General features: G+C 32.7%; 2 protein-coding genes across 4 annotated transcripts in view; one reads left to right on the top strand and one right to left on the bottom strand.

The window, feature by feature from the left end:
- Positions 1–5,113: 5,113 nt before the first annotated feature.
- The window catches only part of LOC148613558 (copine-3-like), a 33,948-nt gene continuing 16,408 nt past the window's right edge, over positions 5,114–22,653 (top strand). The window contains exons 1-7 of one of the 3 annotated variants that reach the window (XM_088586941.1): positions 5,114–5,239; positions 15,008–15,083; positions 16,175–16,398; positions 17,037–17,116; positions 18,218–18,330; positions 19,245–19,369; positions 22,360–22,454. In XM_088586941.1, coding sequence (XP_088443067.1) covers positions 16,204–16,398; positions 17,037–17,116; positions 18,218–18,330; positions 19,245–19,369; positions 22,360–22,454 — 608 coding nt within the window. In that variant the 5' untranslated portion in view covers positions 5,114–5,239; positions 15,008–15,083; positions 16,175–16,203. Of the gene's footprint in view, positions 5,240–15,007; positions 16,399–17,036; positions 17,117–18,217; positions 18,331–19,244; positions 19,370–22,359; positions 22,455–22,653 lie in introns of all 3 variants that reach the window. The other 2 variants (XM_088586940.1, XM_088586939.1) reach the window with 2 other exon arrangements.
- LOC148613559 (uncharacterized) lies at positions 9,130–10,036 on the bottom strand. The gene has a single exon (XM_088586118.1). The coding sequence runs from the start codon at positions 10,000–10,002 to the stop codon at positions 9,391–9,393; it is 612 nt and encodes a 203-aa protein (XP_088442244.1). The 5' UTR covers positions 10,003–10,036; the 3' UTR covers positions 9,130–9,390.

Genomic DNA, 22,653 nt, shown 5'->3' with positions numbered 1-22,653 from the left:
CAACATTCAATATAGTAGGGTATATTTTGGTTCAAATTTGACGTGTTCCGTTGCTTACATAAAAACGGCCTCTTTTCATTATAAATCATTGCCATTGCATGCTATTGAATTTTTAAAACCATCGAATTTCACTTGATTATTTAATCAAGCAAAAATGAAATGAAATATAACTAGAGACTCTAAACAGCCGTAATCGCTCACCTGTCAAACTGTGCCAAGTCAGTAGGAAATGATACCATTTTCATCATTAACATATAATTTGGAATAGCGTATATATATTGTTGAAACCCAAGCAAGTAAAAATTTGGCAGGAAAATGACAAGCACTAATTAAAATTTCGCCATCACCTTTCAACTCAGGATACAATGTTTTATATTGAAACCAAGTATCATTGAAATCAGAGCATGTTAAAAAATTGGCGGGAAATATGGCCGACTAGAACAAATTTTTGTCATCACCATTCAACTGAGGACACCAGGTTTCCAAATATAATAAATCCTAGCAAGTAAAGAAAATGGCGGAATATGACAGCCCACAAAAAAGTTACTTTCAAATAAGCTGTAGATATCATGTTAACCTCGAAAATAGCTTTAATGTTCATAATTTTATATGGGTCGAGGCAAAAACTAGGAAAAACTGCATTTTGAACCCTATGTTCTATTTTTAGTTACGATGGCCACATTTATTATTGGATCTCTCTTAAATGAAGATCTTTTGTATCCAACATGCTATAGACTATTCCTGCAAAGTTTCAAAGAAATCTGTGAAGTAGTTTAATAAGAGAAATCGACGTTTGAAAAATAACAGGCAATAACTGGAAAAAAACATTAAAAATGACACTTTCAGGGGCCATAACTCCAACAAGAGTCAATTTATGCTTTACATGTTTTCTAATTTTTTGTAATAATCGTCAATCTGTTATCGTCATCTAAATTACTGCATGACAGAAGTCTAAAAAATCGTCAAAAATGATCCTTTCAAGGGCCATACATGTGACTCTAAATTTTCTGAAGTTTGCGCCAATGATGGATCTTGTCTTTGTATTGTTAATAAAATTCAGTTGTCAGGAAGGAGCTAGGACGGATCAGATTTCTTCTATCTGGTACAGTTTTAAAGATATAAGTCAAAGTATATGGTCAGACTCCTATGCTCTGTTGTGAGCTACGGCGGCCATGTGCACTTTTGCACTTTTGTGCAAGATATATAATAGCCTTAGAAACATCTGTGCAAATTTTCATATAATTCTGCTCCGTAGTTTCAGATGAGATTTTCGAAAAATTATCAAAGGACGACGACGCAACGACGACGGACGACGACAAGAGACGCCATGTGATGGTACATGTAAATACTCACTTGGCCCTATGGGCCAGGTCGGCTAAAAAGTCTGTTACTCGAAATTTCCACAGGATGCAAACTGTGAAAAACACACAGCTTAATTGTAACAATTAAAAGTCAAGTCAGCTGGCATTAAATTTTACAAACACGATAAAACAAAGCCCCCCACCAAATCCAGCAATGTAATAAATAACGGCAAAACAAATACCAAAGCATCAGCAATGGGATGATTCAGATACGTCAAAATCGCCAAATATGGCCAAAATGTGAACATATTAAACAGAGACGATCTACGTACACAATATAGCAAATCAAATAAAATAGATTGCACATAAAAAATATAGGGGAAACAAGACGTCAGACACAAACAAAATAAGCCCAAGCCAGTAACAATATAAACTGCCACAAACTTAAAAAAAGAACGGGAATGACATCAGGTTCTCCGGAAGGGTAAGGATGTCCTGCTCCGACAGTGGCACCCGCAATATTGCTAGTGACTACAATTATATAATCCGGTAATAATCTAGACACAATAATGCAGTTTCATAATGAACTTCTATTTCTTATATTTCTAATGATGTGTGACAATGTTATAATAGCATTTGCATTACTAATTTCAAATTTTTGTATAGCACTTTCATTAAAAACAGTTTTACCACGATCTACACGTTTGTCGCAGAAGACAAGGATCTAGATTAAACTTTCATTCTAGAATCATCGGCTGAACCTTAAGCAGTGACTGTGAATCTACCCATCAGATTACTTTTACTTTAAACCATTGGCTATCGTGGATAACCAAAATATGACCACTCGTGCCAATAAAGCATTAAGGTTTAACTCGCGTACTCGTTAAATCTAGGCGTTCTTCGGCAATCGTGATCATATGTTGGTTATATCCAATGACGTAATCGTTTTTTTTTTTGTGTCGTGGGTGGATATTAAACGTACTTAACGTTAATAACATTTACCAGTTTCTCTATAAGTCGGTATAAAATAGGGCTAAGGGAAGTAACTCAATATTATCTTTATTGTCGTTTGAATTGTACAGTCAGTATTTCCTGATCACGAAGTAGCTTTAATCCTTTATGGTATTTTCCCGACGCATTCGGTATTGAGTTCGTTTTGACGTCACGTGATTCCCATGATGCTTAATCATGGCAACGTAACCGACTGAGTTTCATTGGACAAAAGTGATAGCAACCGTGGAATTCAATGCTTCATTAGGCACATTAGTGTCCGGAATATTTTCAATCAGTTTATAGACAATATACAATAGACAATTTTATTTGCACAAACACATTTACAGTAAATGGTTATGGCATAAACAAAAACAGTACACTGTAATATACATTACATATAAACTAAATTTATGACCATGGTGCGACAGTGGTGTAAATCTGATCAAAATATATAATATATAGTTTGAACTCTGACGTTATATATTGATAAAATTTCTGTTGAATTAAGTTGACCTTCGATTCCAACATTCATTCATGAATTTGACAGTTATGTTTAGTATTTCTTCAGAGCTACTGTTTATATGCTATATATCTTGGTGTGAGGTGAGGTTTTGATGAAGATATTAAATTATGGTTGTCCAATTTCATTCTGTATTGATTTTATATTGAATTATGAATAATAATCTTTTATATATCGAATAATTGGAAATAGCTTACTTGTTGAAAAAATTAAATAATTGAATTACAAAACCTGGCGCAATGTTCACAAAGTTTGCAAATAAATTTGGAATGAACAAAGCGAAAAAAAACCAGATTTTTAATGACAAGTACTTGTTTCTTTTGGAGTCTAAACTGATATTCAGATTCAATTTTGTTATTTTCTTTTATAGTTTTTTTTAGCTTTCTTTAAATTCTTTATTTGTTATCGCCATATAAAAAAACTAAGTTTTCGCAAAACAATGAAGTCAAAAAGTACAGTATAAATACACTATAGGATGTAAAGGTTTGATCATTTAAAAAGTACAAATACCTGTTTATTTTTATATCACTGGTCTAGTAAACTAAATAATCTTTAAATTGATTTAATTAAGTATTCACATGTAATTCTAATAAGATAACACTAATAGTACGTGTAGTTGCTTCGCTTTGTGCAAATTTGGATTGTAAATGTTCGTATACATGTCTCCTGCATATATAGACACACCAGTATGCAGGAGACATGTATACGAAAATGCTGTTAAAGATGAATATAGGCAACTACATATATTTTCCATCACTTAGGACAAACATATTATGGTGTACAAAGATCCGTCCGTTCGTGCTTACATGTACATGTCGCATCAAAACTTTAGAATATATTAAATTTTACATAGTATTGTTTATTATGATGGTGGCAGGATCTGCATGACGTATTCTGTTTTATAATTCAGTTGACATTCAATTATTCCTGAGTTATGGATTTTTTTTTAAACATGGAAATGGTTTTTCAAGTTGTTGCTTTTTATTTTAAGAACATAAGTTAAAAATGCTTCAAACTTAATTCATGCAATTGTTTAGTGTGACGACTTCAAGGTCTGCATGTAAACTTTAGAGGTAATATCCTATTTTTGTTCCAGAGTTATTGAATTTGGTTTAAAACAATTTGAGGGGGTGTTTTGCTCAAGCCATGTCGAATATCAAAAATGAAAAGAAAACCTTCTTTCAATTGCTTCAAACTTCCTTTGTACACGTGTAATCTTAAATGTAAGTAAGAAAGGAAATGAACGTCTGTCGCTGCGTGGAGCGTGGAAAATCCAACTTTTGTGAACGAGTTCGGGTAGTTTTTTGGTTTGCTTTCATGACGCGACGGGTGTGTCATGCTCTCACGACACCATACGATATGGATGGAACATGTATGAGAAATTTTAACCCATTGAATTATTTATTCCAATGTAATATTTATATCATATGTATGTCAAATAGTACAAAGTTTTTTTTGCAGATCAACATTGGATTATTTTACAGTGCCTTAAGAAAACAACCAAATTTTGCAGTATTTAAAAAAGTTATCCCACTTTATCAACGAATTTAAATGCTTTTTTTGTTATTTATTTTTCTTTAACCGTTGCAGTTAATCAAAGACCAACATTCAACTTTGAGAAAGAATACATTTGTGATATGAAGTATTTTAATTATGAAAATTTTTGATGTGCCACCCACTGCCTGATTTTGCGTGGATGACCTCTTAATAGACATATTAAAAGGTCATGACATCCATTACACTTATATAATACATCATTTCTCTATTTTCTCTCACATAATTTCTGCTCACATCCCAGTTTAGAACGTGCTTTTATCAAATTATAAGTATATGAACAGATATTTTGGCAAGTGCTATCTTTTATCTCGACTTCTAAGATTGTTTTTATTTTGAAATTAATTTGAGCTAGTCTAACTTTATGCTGGTCCTTACGTTTATTACGTATTCACTGGATTAATCGCACATCTGATCATTTTCATTAGAAGAAAGATTTGTTACACTATATTTCAACCTTGTTTGTTGGGCGTTTTTTTGTTCCAATTTTACATTTTATTTTTTTGTTTGTTACATCGCTGACAAGGTTTGTTTGTTGATCCGTTGGTAGGGGCTAAGACGTTTTTAAAATTAATGGATTAGTAATAGCCGACTTTTATTCATTTAATTTATTACAGGAACTTTTAAAACAGACATTAAACAAATAAGTATAGTTTACTTTTATCGTTATTCTAGTTTTTAAGCAATAGACCAAATAGAAACAAAATAGTAACTATCTAACTATCTATTCTTTCCTAAAAGACCTTTAAATAACAATGATCAAGTCCTTGCTTGGATTATCATGGGTGACGACGCACTCGTATATGATTTATTTAAAGATATCGAACACTATACAAAGTTTGTTTACATACGGGCATCAGGTGTGCTTAAGGTAAGAAATTAGATACTCTTTTCATATTGTACTTTATTGAAAAAGATTTAGAAAGTGGTATTGTACAGTCAAGTAGATTTTGTTTATAACATGTATATATCATTCTGGTACCATGCTCCTATGATTTCGGGATTCTACAATGTACCTGTCAATATTGAGAACGCCAAGTATTGCACGTGTTCATCATTTGCATAAATATATTGGCAGTTTAATATGCTTTATGATGTGTACATAAGTGCAAAGATGTTGTACCTGTGGACTTAGTGGTCGAATTCGTATAGGTACACGAACGCTTTATTTAAATTCGGAACATTTTACATTTGTACATGTATAATACATGATATTAACTCTTATGAGTTTTTAACTGAATATAATAATAAAAAAAACTTTAACAAAACAAATCAAAACCAACAGACAAACAAAAACAAAACAAACAAATAAAATATTCCGTCGGTTGCTTTTAAGTACATATCTGAAAATAACAGAATATGCCAGAGATTTTGTATAATGATCTTATAATGTTTTTTTTGTAACGTTATTGGAAATGTTATTACAATGTAATAAATTAATAAATAATTAAATGCAAAGCGAAACAAAACGAAACACAAAGAAATTTGATTGATGTTTGTTCAGCCTCTAGTCGCAAATACTTCTTACACTACACGGACGAGTGCAAGTAGCAAAAATCAATACAGATAATATAAACTAAATGAGATGACATGTATATATATCCGGTGATAGGAAAATAAATGTTTAAAAATATTAAATTTGTAGATAAATGGCATGGAATTGTCACTCCAATGTAATCCTCTAGATATTTTTTTTAGACACATTTCCCAATAATATTCAAATAAATATTTTCTTTCGAGATTGTAGTTAAGTAAATCAACCAAGAAAAGACATTTTAAAAAGTTCTAAATTCTCGATTTAATTTCATCAGGTCGGTGTTAAAATTTGTAGAATCTCCTTTATTGTTGCTTATCATATAGATAGTTTTAGAAAGTATTTTTGCATAATGATATTGTCTAAAATATTTTCGAAGTAACTAACGTTTTGGTAGAGGGTAAGTTTAATTTACTGTTGACATGATGACAAATAGGAATAGTGACAAAGTTCAAAGTACTTACATGTACATGTATGTACATGTATTAGTCTAAGATCAGAAGACAGTTTATTGTATACGTAGTAAAGAGATTAGCCAGTGTCTAATATATCCTGATAACTTGTATAAAATTCAATTTGCATCTACACAAAATCAAAATCCCCTGGGTAGTCAACATGTTATTCGATTATCTAATATTGTAATTTCAACTGGAAACATTTTTCTGGACCTTTGTACATTACATTCATTTTCATGTTTATATATTTTTTCCATGTATTTTTCTCTGTACCTAATGTGGTAACTGGAGAATGAAAATATTAATATAGATCGATGACAATAACGAATCTAATAGTTTGTAAATCGGTACTGATTTAATCATGAACATCTGTAAAGTAAAGATATTACTTATAAATAAGAATTTTCATTCATAATATTGAAAAATCAAAGTACTCATGTACTGAATTAATTTATATCGATCGCTTGAATATTTACCTCTCAAATAATCGTCATATTGCAAAAAATATGAGATAAAGCAGAGATAAAAGGAAAGTACATGAATAGAATTCAAACGTATCTTTATTGTTGTAAAAGGTTAATATTGAACTCTGATTTATTTTTAAATTCGCCATTCTGATTACGAAGGACATTTAATAAACACACAACAAAATTCGCGATGCATCGTAGGATGCAATGCACCAGTTTGCGAAATATTCAGGTTCGATGATGGTTTACATGGAGCACCTAGATGAATTAATACAAAACATCCAACATACTACATAATTGAACTATTGACTGGTTGGCCTTTCCCAGTTTCTAAATTTTTAATTCGAAATTCAATTTAAAAATCTTCAGGTCGAAACTGTCTGTTAAATAATTCAATCTTAAGCCACAATCATGGAAATAAACAATACCCTTAGATACATGTCCCTCTCAATTAGCCACAGTTCTCAGTAGTTAAGCTATGTATCCAGTTATTGCACAGACACCTGTGTGTCATATAAAAGCGCTTAGTTTCTGGCCACCTAGTTCCACGTACATTAACATAAACACAAAAATCTTCGAATACAATTTTAAAAATCATGTCTGGTGCAGGAAACACTCGCCATGCACTTCTACGGCCGTGAAGCACCTAAAACTCTATCATTATAACACATGGCCAAATAGCCAAGTAGATTTATCACATCAAAAAGCAATATTACAAGACCACTAATACCATTCCTTAGAAATGCATTATCGAAATTCCTATGCCATCGTCTATAAGCAAAGTTTCATTTTTATTTGTCATCTCCGGGCTTCCGATGTCACGAGGCGTTAACCGTAATAAAAATACACGATACAGTGGGTGGTAGGTCAGGGTGGTTTCGGGGGTTATGATACCTTTTTGTTAAAAGTTTAGCAAACAAATGAGCGACAAATATTAGCCTGGAACAGGGAGTGTAGTCCTTGCCTGCCCTGGGATCATCTTTCTTTATATAAGTTTCTTGATCGAAACCAATGCCCCCTGCATGGAATTTCTGAAAGACATCCTTTCCAATTGACACTCAGCATTGCTCTTTTTCATTTCTATTAGCGATGACTATTTATAATCTCGCAGGGTTTGTATTTCTAGATAAACATCAAATGGTTTATTATGCTCTAAGAGTATTGTATTTGTAGGCGACATATTGAATATAAAATAAAGAACGATTTGTTTATCATGGTAAATGCATAGATTCTGAAATAAACAGGTACTGGTGATGTTAGAGATGTTTACTTTTGCGCCACTTTACTTTTCGATTTTCATAGTTAAATTACGCAAATAAATTCATGATCCTTTTCCTCAGAATACAAGTTAATTTATATTTGTGCTACATTAGATGCGTGGTGTGGTTATTGTATTTTATTCGCCATTTTTTGAAATATCTTTATAATGCATTGGCTGTTTATCTTATATTTTAAGTCAATCTAAATGACTGCATTACAAATTTACATCCGTAAACCAGTGAATTTGGCCTTCTTTTTTAATCAGCTATGGCACATGTTAGCGACAGACGGACGGACAAGCAATACTTTATCCATTATGAAATAGGAGAACTATTAAACCATTTACATATAAGTTATCCAGTTATTTCTCCTTTCTTTTTTGTTAATTTTAAAATTTAATGTTGAAAATTGAAAAACAAATGATTACAATCAAATTAAAATAAAAATAAAAGTAATGAATAATTATAATAAATAATTTATATTTGTTTTTTTTATTCAGGATACATTTTTAAATATATATGTATTTTTTATGTTTCTTTCTTTAATTCATTTTTAGTTAATTTTCTTTATTTTATGATCATTTAACTTTAGATTGTTACTTCTTTGATATTCTTTATTCGTATTTGGTGCGAAAGGTAGTCTCTCTTTCTGGCGGAAAAGGAGTACACGGAAAAATATTTTTTGGTGCAGTTTAAGTGCGATTTTATATCCAATTGGCGCAAAAGGACTATGCCCGTTAAAGGTCAACTATTTTTTAATTGGATCGTTGTTAATACAAACCAATTTAATCATCATATTTAGTTCGCAGTAAAAGTTGTTTATTGGGTTTGTTTATTGGCGTGAATAGCATAGAATTAAATATGACATATTAGAAATACCTATAAAGTGGACCTACACTAGTGTAACTATCTACATTTGAACTTTAATAGGGTGTGCCAGTGGGACTATTTTCCTGCGGTAGTATAAGATAATTTCAGATGCTTACAGGTTTTACAAATCTTAAGGATCTGGCGACTGCTGTATCAGTTCTGATCTTCGATCTAAATTGATAAAAAACATTTTATTTTAGCTTCACCCATAATATATGAATATTCCATACGTCACTTTCTCGTTGATCAAGATTTTGGTACCATGTTAACAAGTACACAATAGTGGCAAGTTTGAAAGAGATTCATACTGATAAATGACATTGTTCTTAATTATTAATAAAATTATTGAATGGGCAGCAAACTAAACATTAATAAGCTATTAGTACTTTCATTACACGAATCTAATATACTATATTCTGTTACAAATCCAATATCTTTTACTTTGGCATTTCTCTTAAGCATTCATTAACAAGGTTCTGGGTCATTAAACAGTCTTTACAAAAAGCTGAATGTGCTGCTATAAACTTCCCATAATAATCACAAATAAATTGTTTTTGATGTTTTTGTAGAATTTCTATTCTTCCAATAATCATGTCACCGATTTCTGCACATTCTTTTTCTTTCATGGATAACATTTGGATAGCATGTTGTCGTTCGACCGTTGGTGCACGTTTACTGTGATTAACCTTATCAGCCTGGTCCTTTACATGTCTTAAACCTTTCTGGACATCCTTCCAAAGTTTTCTGGCTTCCATTACAATGCTGAATCTGTCTGCGAACTGTTGGAATTCTTTTCCAAGTTTTGTAATATCATCCTCCAGGAGAAGGTATAGGTTCTCACTGTCTTCCAAAACACCTCTGAACATTTGATAACGAAACCAGTTCTCGTCACACAGAAGGAGTATCGTATCATTAAATGTTTTAAGTGTACCTTTCATGGTTTTGATGCTATGAATGTATCCAGTTGTTGCCCGACTGAGATGTTTGAACAGCCTTACCTGCTCGTAAAATTTAGGCATTACTTTATCAACGTCTGAATCCGGCTCCATTTCTTCTCCGAATGCTAGGCGTTGCTATGGACAAATTGTTTGTGATGTTAAACGTTCTATGACGCTGTACATGTACTTTCCGACGTCTGGAACTTGCTTTTTAGAAAGAAACGAATTACAACTAAACGAAATACCTGTTTAGCACGCTTAATTTTGACTGTCGTTATTTGCAATCGGAAATGAGAATTATATGTCTGACTATTCCATTTGAAAATGTATGATAGTTTTAAGCCGTTTCTACGTTTCTTTTCTGTTATATACATATATGTCAAACGGTAATGTATGTTTTATTTAACGTGGGTGAACACACATGCAATAACAAAACCTTTAGAATTAACTGCGATATTTACGGCCAATTGGAAAACAAATTCAATTTGAAGGTCACCTTGTCTCTACAGTCTGGGATGACAGTCTTCACATTTTGAACTTTTTGCCTCTGACGAAGGCCGTAAGTCCGAAAATTTGGGCCTCATTCTCTATATTTTTATGTATTGTACTTATATTTCATTTGCATTTTGTCCCCTTACTTTTCAAATGCGATTATGTTCACTTATTTATTATTCTTATTTCATGTTAAATGAGCCACTTGAAAACAAACAAACAAAAAAAAAAGCACTATTCATATGGAAAGCACAGGACGAGTTTCTCTTACGGTCGCCAGGTTTCAAACCCTTTGTATGTAGGAAAGGCCGATTTACCAAGTTGGAAAATCGGTAAAATCTAAGCTAAGGTACAGACGTAAGCGTAAGTAACTATCTGGAAACCTATTGAGAAACTGTGCATGTTGGAGTCGAACCCACACTTCATGATTGTAAGTCCAGTGCCTGATACATTCTGCTCCCTACTTGATACAATCGTTACCGACCGTTCCGGGGCAAATCTTAAAAATAGGCGCCATCGGTAGCGGCGTCTGGCAGTGTTAATAGCTAATAGGCGCTACAGAATCTAAAATAATCCCGTAAGGATATTAACCACTAGTAAGGCCAATATTATAACTTTTTTAAAAAGGCAAAATTTTAATAGGGAAAAGCACATTGTGTTACTTAAATTGCAAATTTGTTAAAAATCAGATGATGGAAAGGTACAAAAAATAGTAACAAAAATCGTTGAAAATGCAGTTTCGATATATTTGCTCTAAATTCGACATTTTAATCGGGAATTTTCAAAGTAGCACCGTTTAATACAACCAATATAGCGTAAAGTTTTCCGCGTTCTGTGATTAAAGAAGATGTTTGTTTGTTTGTTGGGGTTTAACGTCCGAGCAGCAATATTCCAGCTATATTCAGACAATGAACATGAAATGAAAAAAAGAAAGAATGGGTCACAAGGATAATAGGGTCGACAAATTTTGATTGCCACTGGAAAAAGGGGGGGATGGGTAAGGTCGGGCAAGTTAGCCTCCTGTGGCGGAGCGCAAAGGTTCCTACTCCTATCGAATACCACAGCAGGGTTCTTTAACGTGCGAGGAACGTGGCATCTTTCCCAACACGGTGCACCACTATGGTTTGCGGTCAGGTTTTCCGTATTATAGCCTGACAACCCCAGCATGTAACACGCCAGGGGTACCCCATTCCAACACCTGGGGCACACATCCCAGTTGCTCTGTGGGCAGAGCGCCTAGCCTCCGGCTAGGTTTCTGAGCACTATTTAGTCGCCTTATACGACAAGCTTAGCGCTGCTGCAGGCCTATTCTTTTAACACCCGGACCTGCACGGGGGATTAAAGAAGAACACATCTTATAACAAGTTATTATATCCCCTTCTGTCCCGAATTCCCAAATCGGCCAAATATAAAATCAATTCATGACGTATAAAAAGAGCCTAATTATAGTATTAATTTGTGAATACTTTTCTATAATCGAACGAAATCAATGGGAAGTTTACCCAAGTCTTTTGTCAATATCCTAGATACGTAGGTGTACGCATGCTCAGTGTCTCCTTGGTTAAAATGATTTTCCCTTCCTAAATTTTCTGAGAGTCGCGGAAGCTTGATACAATCAAACTCCTGATCAACGACAATTGTGGAATGTATATTATTCTGTTATTCTGTTCAATACATTCCCTCTGCACTCTGGTTTCTGACACGATGTATATAAAAATGTCTGAGTTTTAACAAGTCATTTTTTTTTACAAATGCAGAATCCAATTAACAATATTAATAGAACGAGGAGATCTATTGGTAATATTTATGTGAATTAGTAAAGTTTAAATCAAGAAAACAATACCTGCGTATAGAGATAGCTATTGACATTAAAAAGACTATAAAATTACATTTTTTTTCGCATCTCCTATTTTTGAAGCAATTGCGAAAAGTTATTTTTTTTTACCGAGGAACTGTACGTATAAGTTTATACATGTAACAGAATCGATCATACTAATTTACAATTATCAAGTACATGTATATTGTTAAATCAAAAATCCATACATTTATCTTTATGAACAACCCAAGGCATGGTAAATTATATGATATTACATCTTAATTGGTGGTCGTCAAAATTCTGGCGTGAACAAACCAATACTGGGTGTTAAGGAGGTATACCTAGGAGAAGAGACACAACTCTTACAAATCATTGGAACGTTTATGTAAAGCATTTTATGTCAATCTCATCTAAGCATCAAAGTAACTTTGATTTATTTCATTCTATTTCAAATGAAAGCTTGATAGGCTATGATGAAATTGAATATAACATATCACTAATTTCAATAGTTACATATATGTATGTCCCTTACTCTAGGTCTACCTCCTTAAGTATTGCAGTTCATTGGCCCTTAACATCATCCGTTGACGATCAAACTGCTATTGTTGATAACTGTTATCGAAATGTTCAAGCATCACTTCTATCGCGTGTCCGTCGGATGGGGTTGCAAAGAGGTTCTAAACACAAAAATACCAATCATATGTATTGCAACTTTCGATATGCTGTACACGTGTTTCAAGGAGTAACCTCTCATCAACAGCATAGAACCAAATATGTAGAAAGTCAGATCTTAATCCAAAATTTAATGGTATACAAGAAGTACTCAATAGTCCGTAAGATAGTGGTATTGACTGCGACAGCGATAATGACCTCGCCTGCTGCTCGGTCATTATCGCTGTCTTAGTCACTACCCCTGTCCTGTGGGCAGTCTAAATATCACGAGCTCTTGACCAATCTACAATGTTGTGTTTCGGGGTCTTACATGGGAATTTACGTTATTTTATTGTTTCTGTTTATCTCGACTTCATATTTTCTTTACTGTTGGGGAACTCGCTTCGCAGGTGTTACTTTGCGAGGGACAGGGACTCGGCGGGAGGGACCTTAAACAAACCAAGTTCAATTTATAGTTCACATCTTTACTCTTGTCAACAGCTAAGTCAATATATACAATAATAATAATGAATAAAGTTACAAAATAAAAATTATATATAATTCAATTTATCTTTTAAACATTAAACATAATCAAACATTAACTCAAACTTTGAGCAGTATTTTATTCTCTGAAGTACTTATTTCCAAATATAAAGAACTGAGTGAAATACAGCTTTGTCTTGGTTTAAATTAGCTTATTTAAAGAAATACTTTTATCTTAAAAATGAATGTTTTAACAAAATAAATCATATTAAAATCATTCGAAATGAGTAAGCACCTTAAACTAACGAAGTTCAATTTATAGTTCACATCTTTACTCTAGTCACCAGCTAAGTGACAAGAGTGCCTTTCGTCGAACTTAAATAGTGAACTGGTCAGGTGCCTTAAGCCAAAGTGTACATTATCCGAAATATTGAATATCCGTATTAAAACTTTCCCAACAAGTATTTTATTTCCTAAAGAAGTTTAAGTCAATAAGAATAATACTTTTTGCCTTTAAGAATTATGTAAAATTGTTTTGATTTAGCAATACTTATTCTATATACCCGGAGGTTATCTTTAAAACTTTCTTGTTGAGTATTTATAACCTAATTATCGCTTTTATTACTTATCACTTTTGCCAATAAATAACATGAATCTTATTAATATCAATAACTGACATTTATCATTGAAAGAAAACAAATCTAAAATATTACCGAATATATCAATTAAAAATAAAACATTATTTCTTAATTTTGATATTCTAATTTAAACCAATCTCTCATATAAATGCTAGAAATCTTTCAATTCATTTAATTCGTAATTTATACCCAAATTCCAACCTTATAATTTGATCAACAAATATTATAAATGCTGCGGTAACTAAGGTACGCGAGGACCACATTAAAATTATAGACTCATTCTGGATATTTGATGGTTGAGTTTTTTTATATTACAATAGTGGTTACAAGATTTGATTATAAACGTCTTAATCTTGGATTGGGTTGCTTGGTACTTCACTTTTAGTATATAACGAGACGTTAGCTTGATTCAACTTTTGTATAGAGTTTCAACGTATGTATGCAATCTGACGTTAAAATAATTAAGCGTTTAACAAAAATGGCGTTATTGTAGTAATGTCGGTAGCAGTTGTCCATTGTGATATATTTTTGACAGTCTTGGGACAACTACGCCTAGCACCACAATGTACTTTCTCTTTCTGCATTAAATGATCTAAGATAGACCAAAAGTACTATATCAACAGATTACAAGCGTTTAATCGATTTACAGACCACATAAACCATCTTCAGTCGTCTTGCATCTTTATTTTATTTTCGTAGTCTTCTTGTTTTTTTTTCTTTTTTCTTCTTTTTGTTCGCTTTCTTCTCATATCATTATATAATGATAAAGTAAAGAATTTCTGGCCTCTGTATATATTTTTTTCGTTTTCTTTATGTCGTTGGGGGGGGGGGCAACTTTTTCGGTGTACCCGTGTATAATGTTGTTTTAAGGCCAGCTGCAGCCCGCCCTGTGGTGTGAGGCTTTCCCTATCATTCATTGTTGACCTATAGGTGGTCTTGGACTAACATTTTGGGGTTGTTGTCTTTTTGACATATTCGCCATAACCATTCTCGTTATACTAATATAGTAATTCAACCTTTAACAATATCATTTCAGTCTAAGTTTCATGTACATGCTAGAGAAGTTTATTGTTCTGTCACTTTAGACCATGAGAACCAGTTTTACAATACAAGTAAGTACAATATGCATGTATAGTACGGTTTTTAAGAAGCACTGTACTAGTATTACCATTGAGATTCTTTAAGACTGAAATCGTCATGAATAAATTTGAACAAATTGTTTATTTCGTGTCTATTATTGCTATATGTCATTGGTCAAGGAATAGATTGTCAAAACTATATTCGTTGGCTCTTTAGACATATCTTTCTAAATTGCGCTGAATGACGATCGAGTTTCAATGAATTGGCCGAATTTGATCTGGATTTTATTCCGAAAACTACTAATATCATACTTTTTTGTATACTGGATACTTTTATGTATGTACCCTATGTCAACATAAAAGTAACTCGGCATGCTTTATGTTCATTCAAACTTTTTTTTATTTTCAAATGGGTTTTGGGCTACCCTCTCCATTGATGCATAGAAATACTCTCATTTCGAAGATTGAATTTGATGTACTGATACACATAATTGTTCACTGCTCGTACATGTAAATGGCGAACGAAAAGAAGCCGAGATTAAAGGCGGGAAAAAATGTCGAAATAAGATATTTGTATTGCGGAATAATACACATGTACAATGCAGAAAGTACAAGGGTAAGGCACATAACTCTTGAAATCAGTTGTATGTTTGTATCATATTCAATTTCACCAAAGCCTATCAAGCTTTCATTTGAAACAGAATGAAATCAATCCAAGTTACTTTGATGCTTACACGAGATTGATGTAAAATGCTGAATACAAACGTTTCAATGATTTGTAAGAGTTGTGTCCCTTACCCTAGGTCAATCTTCTTATATACGTGTATTCATAAAACGTGTGCAAATTCTACAACAGGATGAATAATTACATACAATTTAAATTTTTGTTTGAAATGTGAGATTTAAATCCGGAAACAATATGATACATAGTTACATAATGTTTGATTCCTAACATTAAACTTTATATTGTCAAAAACTTATTCATTTATTAGTGCCGAGGTAGGGGGCCGGATAACACAGACTATTTTGATGTTGTTATGGTCTTGTTATTCATTTTTTTTGTTTGAAAATTAATGTTTTATTGACTAATATTTAAGTTTTGTATTTTGTTCATTATGTATGAGAAAAACAAGCTTAGTGCGTACGAAAAAACATGACGACAGACCTGGACCCAGCCCTTCGGGTGCTCTCTGGATGTAAAGTAGAGATACTGATCAGTTGTACCAACCTTGTTGATCTTGATGAATTCACTAAGACTGATCCAATGTGTGTGATGTTTATTAAACAGTTTGGACAGTGGAAAGAATATGGAAGAACTGAGGCCATCCGCAACACATTAAACCCGAAGGTGAGCAATTAAGCAATTGTCTTTGTAAGAATCATGCAAATTCTGTAATATGTGATACACCTCTAAAAGGCTAAACATTTTTATTTTTGTTATTAAGTTGCTTTATAGGTCGACATGATGTAATGTATAATTGTTCATTTCTATCAGTCTGCTCTTAGGAGATAATCCACATTGAAAATACAATAGTTTCTATTGCATTTTATAGTCATTTACAGAGTTATCTTCCTTAATTTTGAATTCTACAGTACATTCTATATAATGTATATCTCTTAGGAACAATGGTTATATAAAAACCACATGTATTTTTTTAGTATAACATTTTGAACAAAATATCAAAAATAAAAATATGTACGCTTTCCAAGCATGAATCACATTTTGTATGATTCTTATATGGAGTGCTACTTAACAGATCTGAAGTTTAATAATGAGATAATATGAGGCAGATGCACTATTTGCTTTAATATACGCATCTTCATGTCGACAATGTATAGTAGAATTCCAATTTCAAGCCGAAACAACACGAACATTTTAAACTCCTCAATCACTTTTACTTGATACCATAGCAGAGAGGTAAACAAGAACACATCACAATTAAAGATAAAATGATAACTCGTATTTTTATTTCAATGTACTTACAGTTTGTTGGATCATTTGTTATTTCACTGGAACCATCAATTAGCCAGCTGCTCAAATTTTCTGTATACGACATAGATAGTAGGTAAGAGAAACTTTATAGATATCCCATACCAGGCATTCTATAGAAATTGACCGTTACTGTTTCCCTGTTACCTATGCAAGAGACCATCAATAACATCAGTAATAAGTTACTCTTCCCTCTGGTAATTTAAAAGGCACATCGATATGTTCTGTAAATTCCCCTGGTAAAAGACAATATTTATTTAGATAGTAACTCGGCCCCTGATTAAACACCATCAGTAGTTAGTAATTCGCCCCTGGTATATAAAAACCTTTCAGCACCTAGTGATTCTCCCCTGGTAAAATATTAATAGTAGTAAGTAACTCTACCTTTTCGCCGTGGTAATAAATCATCAGTAGAAAGTAACCTTCGCCTTAATTAAAAAAAACATCGATAGTAAATAACTCTCTCTTTCCTCCGTGGTAATAATCATCAGTGGTAAGTAATCTCATCCTTAATGAAAAAAACGATAGTAAATAACTCTCTCTTTCCTCCGTGGTAATATATCAGTAACCTCCTCCCTTAAAAAAACATCGATAGTAAAATAAAAAAAAACATCGATAGTAAATAACTCTCTCTTTCCTCCGTGGTAATATATCAGTAACCTCCTCCATCAAAAAAAAACATTGATAGTAGAATAAAAACATCGATAGTATATAACTAACTCTCTTTCTACGTGGTAATAGATCATCAGTAGTAAGTATTCTCCTCCTTATTAAAAAAACATTGATAATAAATGACTCTCTCTTTCCTCCGTGGTAATAGATCATCAGTAGTAAGTAACCTCCTCCCTAATAAAAAAACCATCGATAATAGGTAACTCTCACTCCTGGTAAAAGGACCAACAACAAGTAATATAATCTCCCCTCCTGATAAAGATACTAGATAATAAATGCAAGTTACTCTTCCTCTGGTTAAACCATTGATAGTAAACAACTCACCTATCCTGATAAAATTCCATAAAGAGCCCCACGCCGGTACATTTTTGTACTTCGCTGTTGTCCAGAATGACAACAACTGATATTTTGCTCTCGTTTGTATGGTCATACATTTTATAAATGTACATCATGTAAGAAAATGAATATTGCATCTTCTTAAATACATGTTAATAAATATTTTCAGATCTCAGGATCTTAAGCACCATGATTTTGTTGGTTCAACTGAAGTTTCGATATTGAAGTTGCTTAATTATCCAAAGATGGTGTGTACGACGAGCCAAAACCTTCGTATAGCAGGTCTGCAGTGTAAAATAACGTGAACTTGAAATATTGTAGTATTTTATTATAATAATCAAATTATTAAGTTTATAAGGGTACGATGACAAAATTTGTTCATACCTAATGTTTTGGAAAATTATTTTAAATAAAGAATCAAATCAACCAATGCAAGCATACTATCGATTGCAAATAACACAGGGATAAAATATATTTTGTATTTGGTAGCAAACAAACAAAAAAAAACAAAAAAACAAAAGGACAAAACTAAATAAAAAACAATAAATAAATACGACCAAACAAAAAAAAAAAAAAACATAACAAACAAAAAAAAAAAAAAAAGACGGAAGCAAGAAAACGGACAAATTTAACTGCCACTGGAAAATATCAGAAATGGTTAGGACGTCCATTGATGGGATCTTTAACGTGCATGAAATGTGGCGTTCTGATCACTGGTTGAGCCAGCATGATTCACGATCAGGGTTTATAGAACGAGCTGTAACGGATTGTTTCTGTATAAAAAGAAATAGGATCAGCCAATAGCTACCTGTGGCTCTTTTAAGCAGAGCGTTAATTGTTTCCGTGCTCCTGTGAAATACAGAACAATTCATCCGGCATTTTAAAAGAAACCATATGAACAGATATTTTAAAGTTTCCTGGTTCCATCATGAAAGTTACAGCAATAATCCAAAATTTTCAAGAAACTAGATTTTTACTTGGTATGATCTTGAATTTACAAGTTTTTGTCTTGAAACTTAAAGTTATAATAAAATTATCTTGAAATTTCAAATTATTATGTTGAATTTTCAGCGTGTTGTCTTCAACTTTTTATTATATCTTGAATTTTCAAGAAATTAGCATGAAAAAAACATGGATGGTCGAGAAAAGCTTCTGTTATATAACAATCATTTTATGGTAGTTTATGTATGCTTTAGGTGATTCTAGACCACGTGGTATGATCAGCATAACTACAGAGATATTACAGGACTCAAGGAACAAAGTCTACATTCACGCTGGTGGTCATAAACTCGACAAAAAAGGACTATTCTCTATGAACAAGGTACTCATTTATCGGCATTTATCTTTGAATACATGAAGTAAATCTCCTCGGGGGGGGGGGGGGCACTTCCTTTAATTAAGATGATAGGACGTGCCGTTGGAATAGGTACCAAATATGTGAATAGGCGGAAAACAAGCATGCTTCTATGTTAGGTTAATAAAGTTTACATAAGGAATTATATGGTTTGTCAAAAATATCCTTCTCCTATCATCTGTTGTGTACGGAAGCCCATTGAGCTCATTTCGAAAACTAAAAAAAAATATTTCGCGTTATAACGAATGAGTTTCGCATTATTTTGCGAAAGTTTGGCGTTATAACGCGAACAAAAATGTTTTTAGTCTATGAAAATGAGCTGAATGTGCTTTTGTAGTTGCAATAATTTTTGTATTTGTAGAATAAATGTATGATGTATATTTAGGGGCAAGGCTACTATTGGGTAGTACTTAAGGGGCGAGTCTTTGTCTGAAACGGGACATGTACCCAGTTCATCGTCCCAGAACAGGAAACAGAACACCTAAATCAAGTATCAAATGCATATTGCTCACCTGTCGGTAATTTCTAAATTCACAGTACTTTAAATAAAATGTTAAAAATTTTCCTTCTCTTTGAAAATAATCTTCGAAAAGTTACTTCTGAAAAGCAAGATTTTTTTCTCAAATATGTTTACAAATATCTCTTGAAATGACAGAATGATTTTAGAAGATCTGATCCGTTAAACAGAAACTAATGGATCTGACGTTCCAGTGAAGTAACCATCCCGCAGTGACGATGGTTACAGGAAATCGTACAAAACATAATGTCAGACTTAAATTACTAAGTGCATCATTATTCTTATGTGTCAATTATCTTGATATGTTCTTGTTTAAAACAATCTGTTTTTAGAATGTATGATCCTGTATGCTTGTTATGGCAAACATATAACGATTTGTTCAAATTAAAAAAAGAAAGTGACTTTGATATAAACAAAATCTTTAGTCAGTCCTTTAAAGTGTATGTGTGTGTGTGTGTGTGTGTGTGTGTGTTGTGGGGGGATGGCGTCCGGTGGCCGTTGATCCGCCACTGGACAGAAAGAAGTATTCGTGTTCTATTACGTGTACATATTACAATAATCTTTCCTTATGTCTTTTCGATTGTGATGGCTCTACTAGGTTTGTGACTACCATCCAAAACAGTTGGTCCACCAGCAGTTTTAATATACATGTATATAAATATAAGAGATCTTCACTAGAAAATGTTTTTAAGCATGTCACTATTTCACTATTTTAGTCCTGTCATATTTGTAAAACCGACTCTTGCGGCGTACATCACTTTTTTTTACTTAAGTACCTGTCCACATAAAATTCAGACACTACCAATGGTAAAGTGATTCATGGTCAAGAAAAACCCACCAAACAAACGATGCTTTTTTAGTCTACATATGCTATACTTTCACATAACAATAACCCTTTTCTGCGTTCAGATTTGCACTTTGTAGAAAATCATACATTTATCTCCCACTAAAAGCAACCAAATGAAGCCAAATAAAGAAGGATAACTCTTGCAAAGTGCAAAGTTCATGCACAATATACGTAATTTTTATCTCAAAAGTGCAACAACCAAATGAAAAACTAAGACTGGTTACGTAATCAGTTACTGTTTATGAACAAGAAATACAACTGAATTTGGTGTTTTTTGGACATGCATGAATCACCTTCTGTCTGATTTTTAGAAAGACTGCTACTTAATTCTCTAAAATATTATTTTGTTCATGATACTGAATGTAAAAGTTAAACATTTAAACGCGTTTCCTGGTAATCAATATAATTTTATTTCGCTAATAGTCAATTGTGCCTGACACGGTCAAGGGCTTTAGAAACATCACAAAATCTCTCATCCCTCTAAAGGTGAACATATATGATGACTGGTGTGAAGTGTTGAGTGCCAAATCATAAATGACGGGTGTTTCTAGAAAAGCAGAAGACGCTTACTCTACCGAGGCACTTGGTCCGTTCTCACAGTTTGTAGTGTAGTCCGAATTTCTCATTTACTTTTGTTACTTTGTACTATTATTTTGGTTAATTTATGTTCTTTTATGTCTGGTATTTGTTCCTGGATTGGTTTTTTTTTAAATTTCCGCCAGAATCTTGGTTCCCTTGATTTCTTTCCGAGATACCATAAGGTAAAAGCAATAAATATGTTTAAATACAACTTTCATATACCGAAATGAGTTTATGATGTGATGGACCAGTTTGAACTTTTTTATGTGACGCAATAACTATTATAGCCTGATTTCTATGTTGGTGGAAATTTATCAGTTTGGAGCCGTTTAAAATTGGATTCGATCTGACAAAGGTTTAATATTCCTTTTGGATTGATACTTTAAATTTTCAACTTCTCTGTTTTGATTAACGATTACGGATTCTTTTTCTCTATTCGTATTAGTGATGCCGAAATTTTCAGTATTAATATGAGTGGTATTTTGTTTATTTTGCAGCCACTATAGGTTGATTTAACCGCTAGTGGACCAAATAATCACAAACCTAGTATTTAGAATTTTCTTTTACAATTTTTGTCGAAATTTGCAGTTTTAGGAAATTCAAAAGCCATTATCATAACACACCGAGGCTACTTTGTTTGTATTGCACTTAGTAGAACGTCTCTTTGAATACGTTTGGTTTTGAGTAATTATATATAATTTCTTTTAAATTGTGATCTTCCTATGCACTATGGTGAAATGTTACTCCTTAAATGTACTCTGATAGAATGATACTCCTCCACTGAAACACGTGAATAACCTACCAAACTTGCATTATTAAAATGGGTAGTATTTTTTTTTTGTATTTTTATGGAGAACGATTCTAGAAATCATGAAAATAAACAACAATGCTACAAGTAGAAGTAGTGTACATTATTTCCCCACTGGCTGAATTTTTTTCACTAACTACTGAAACGTATACTTTGCACCTCTGTCTCTAACGTGTGTTAATTGTGGCTTTTGCTTTGGTTTACAGCCCGATGTTTATTTGGAGATATCACGGAGTATCGACAACGTCGTCTACCACCCAGTGTATAGAACTGAAATTGTCTATAAGTCTACACACCCAAGGTATTGTATAATTTACTCCTTTTTGTATGTCATTACATGTAGCCCATTCTTTAAATGTTAAAATATAGTATAAATTTACGGGAGGGTTTGCTAGCCATAAATTCTGCTTTGACCTATCATTGCATTTTTAAAAAGCTTGTACCAATTCACAGACTTTTTGGTGGCTAATTTCGTTTTTTTTTCGGTTTTCAGGTTACCT

Source organism: Perna viridis, chromosome 6 (genome assembly GCF_037379345.1).
Source record: "Perna viridis isolate PV_CMFRI_1.1 ecotype Kerala chromosome 6, ASM3737934v1, whole genome shotgun sequence".
Taxonomy (NCBI): Eukaryota; Metazoa; Mollusca; class Bivalvia; order Mytilida; family Mytilidae; genus Perna; species Perna viridis.
The sequence above is the reverse complement of the archived record's forward strand: the minus strand, read 5'-3'. Positions and strand labels throughout refer to the sequence as shown.

Excerpts from the sequence above, each read along its gene's own strand:
- LOC148613559 (XM_088586118.1), bottom strand. The coding sequence starts at position 10,002 with ATGGAGCCGGATTCAGACGTTGATAAAGTAATGCCTAAATTTTACGAG.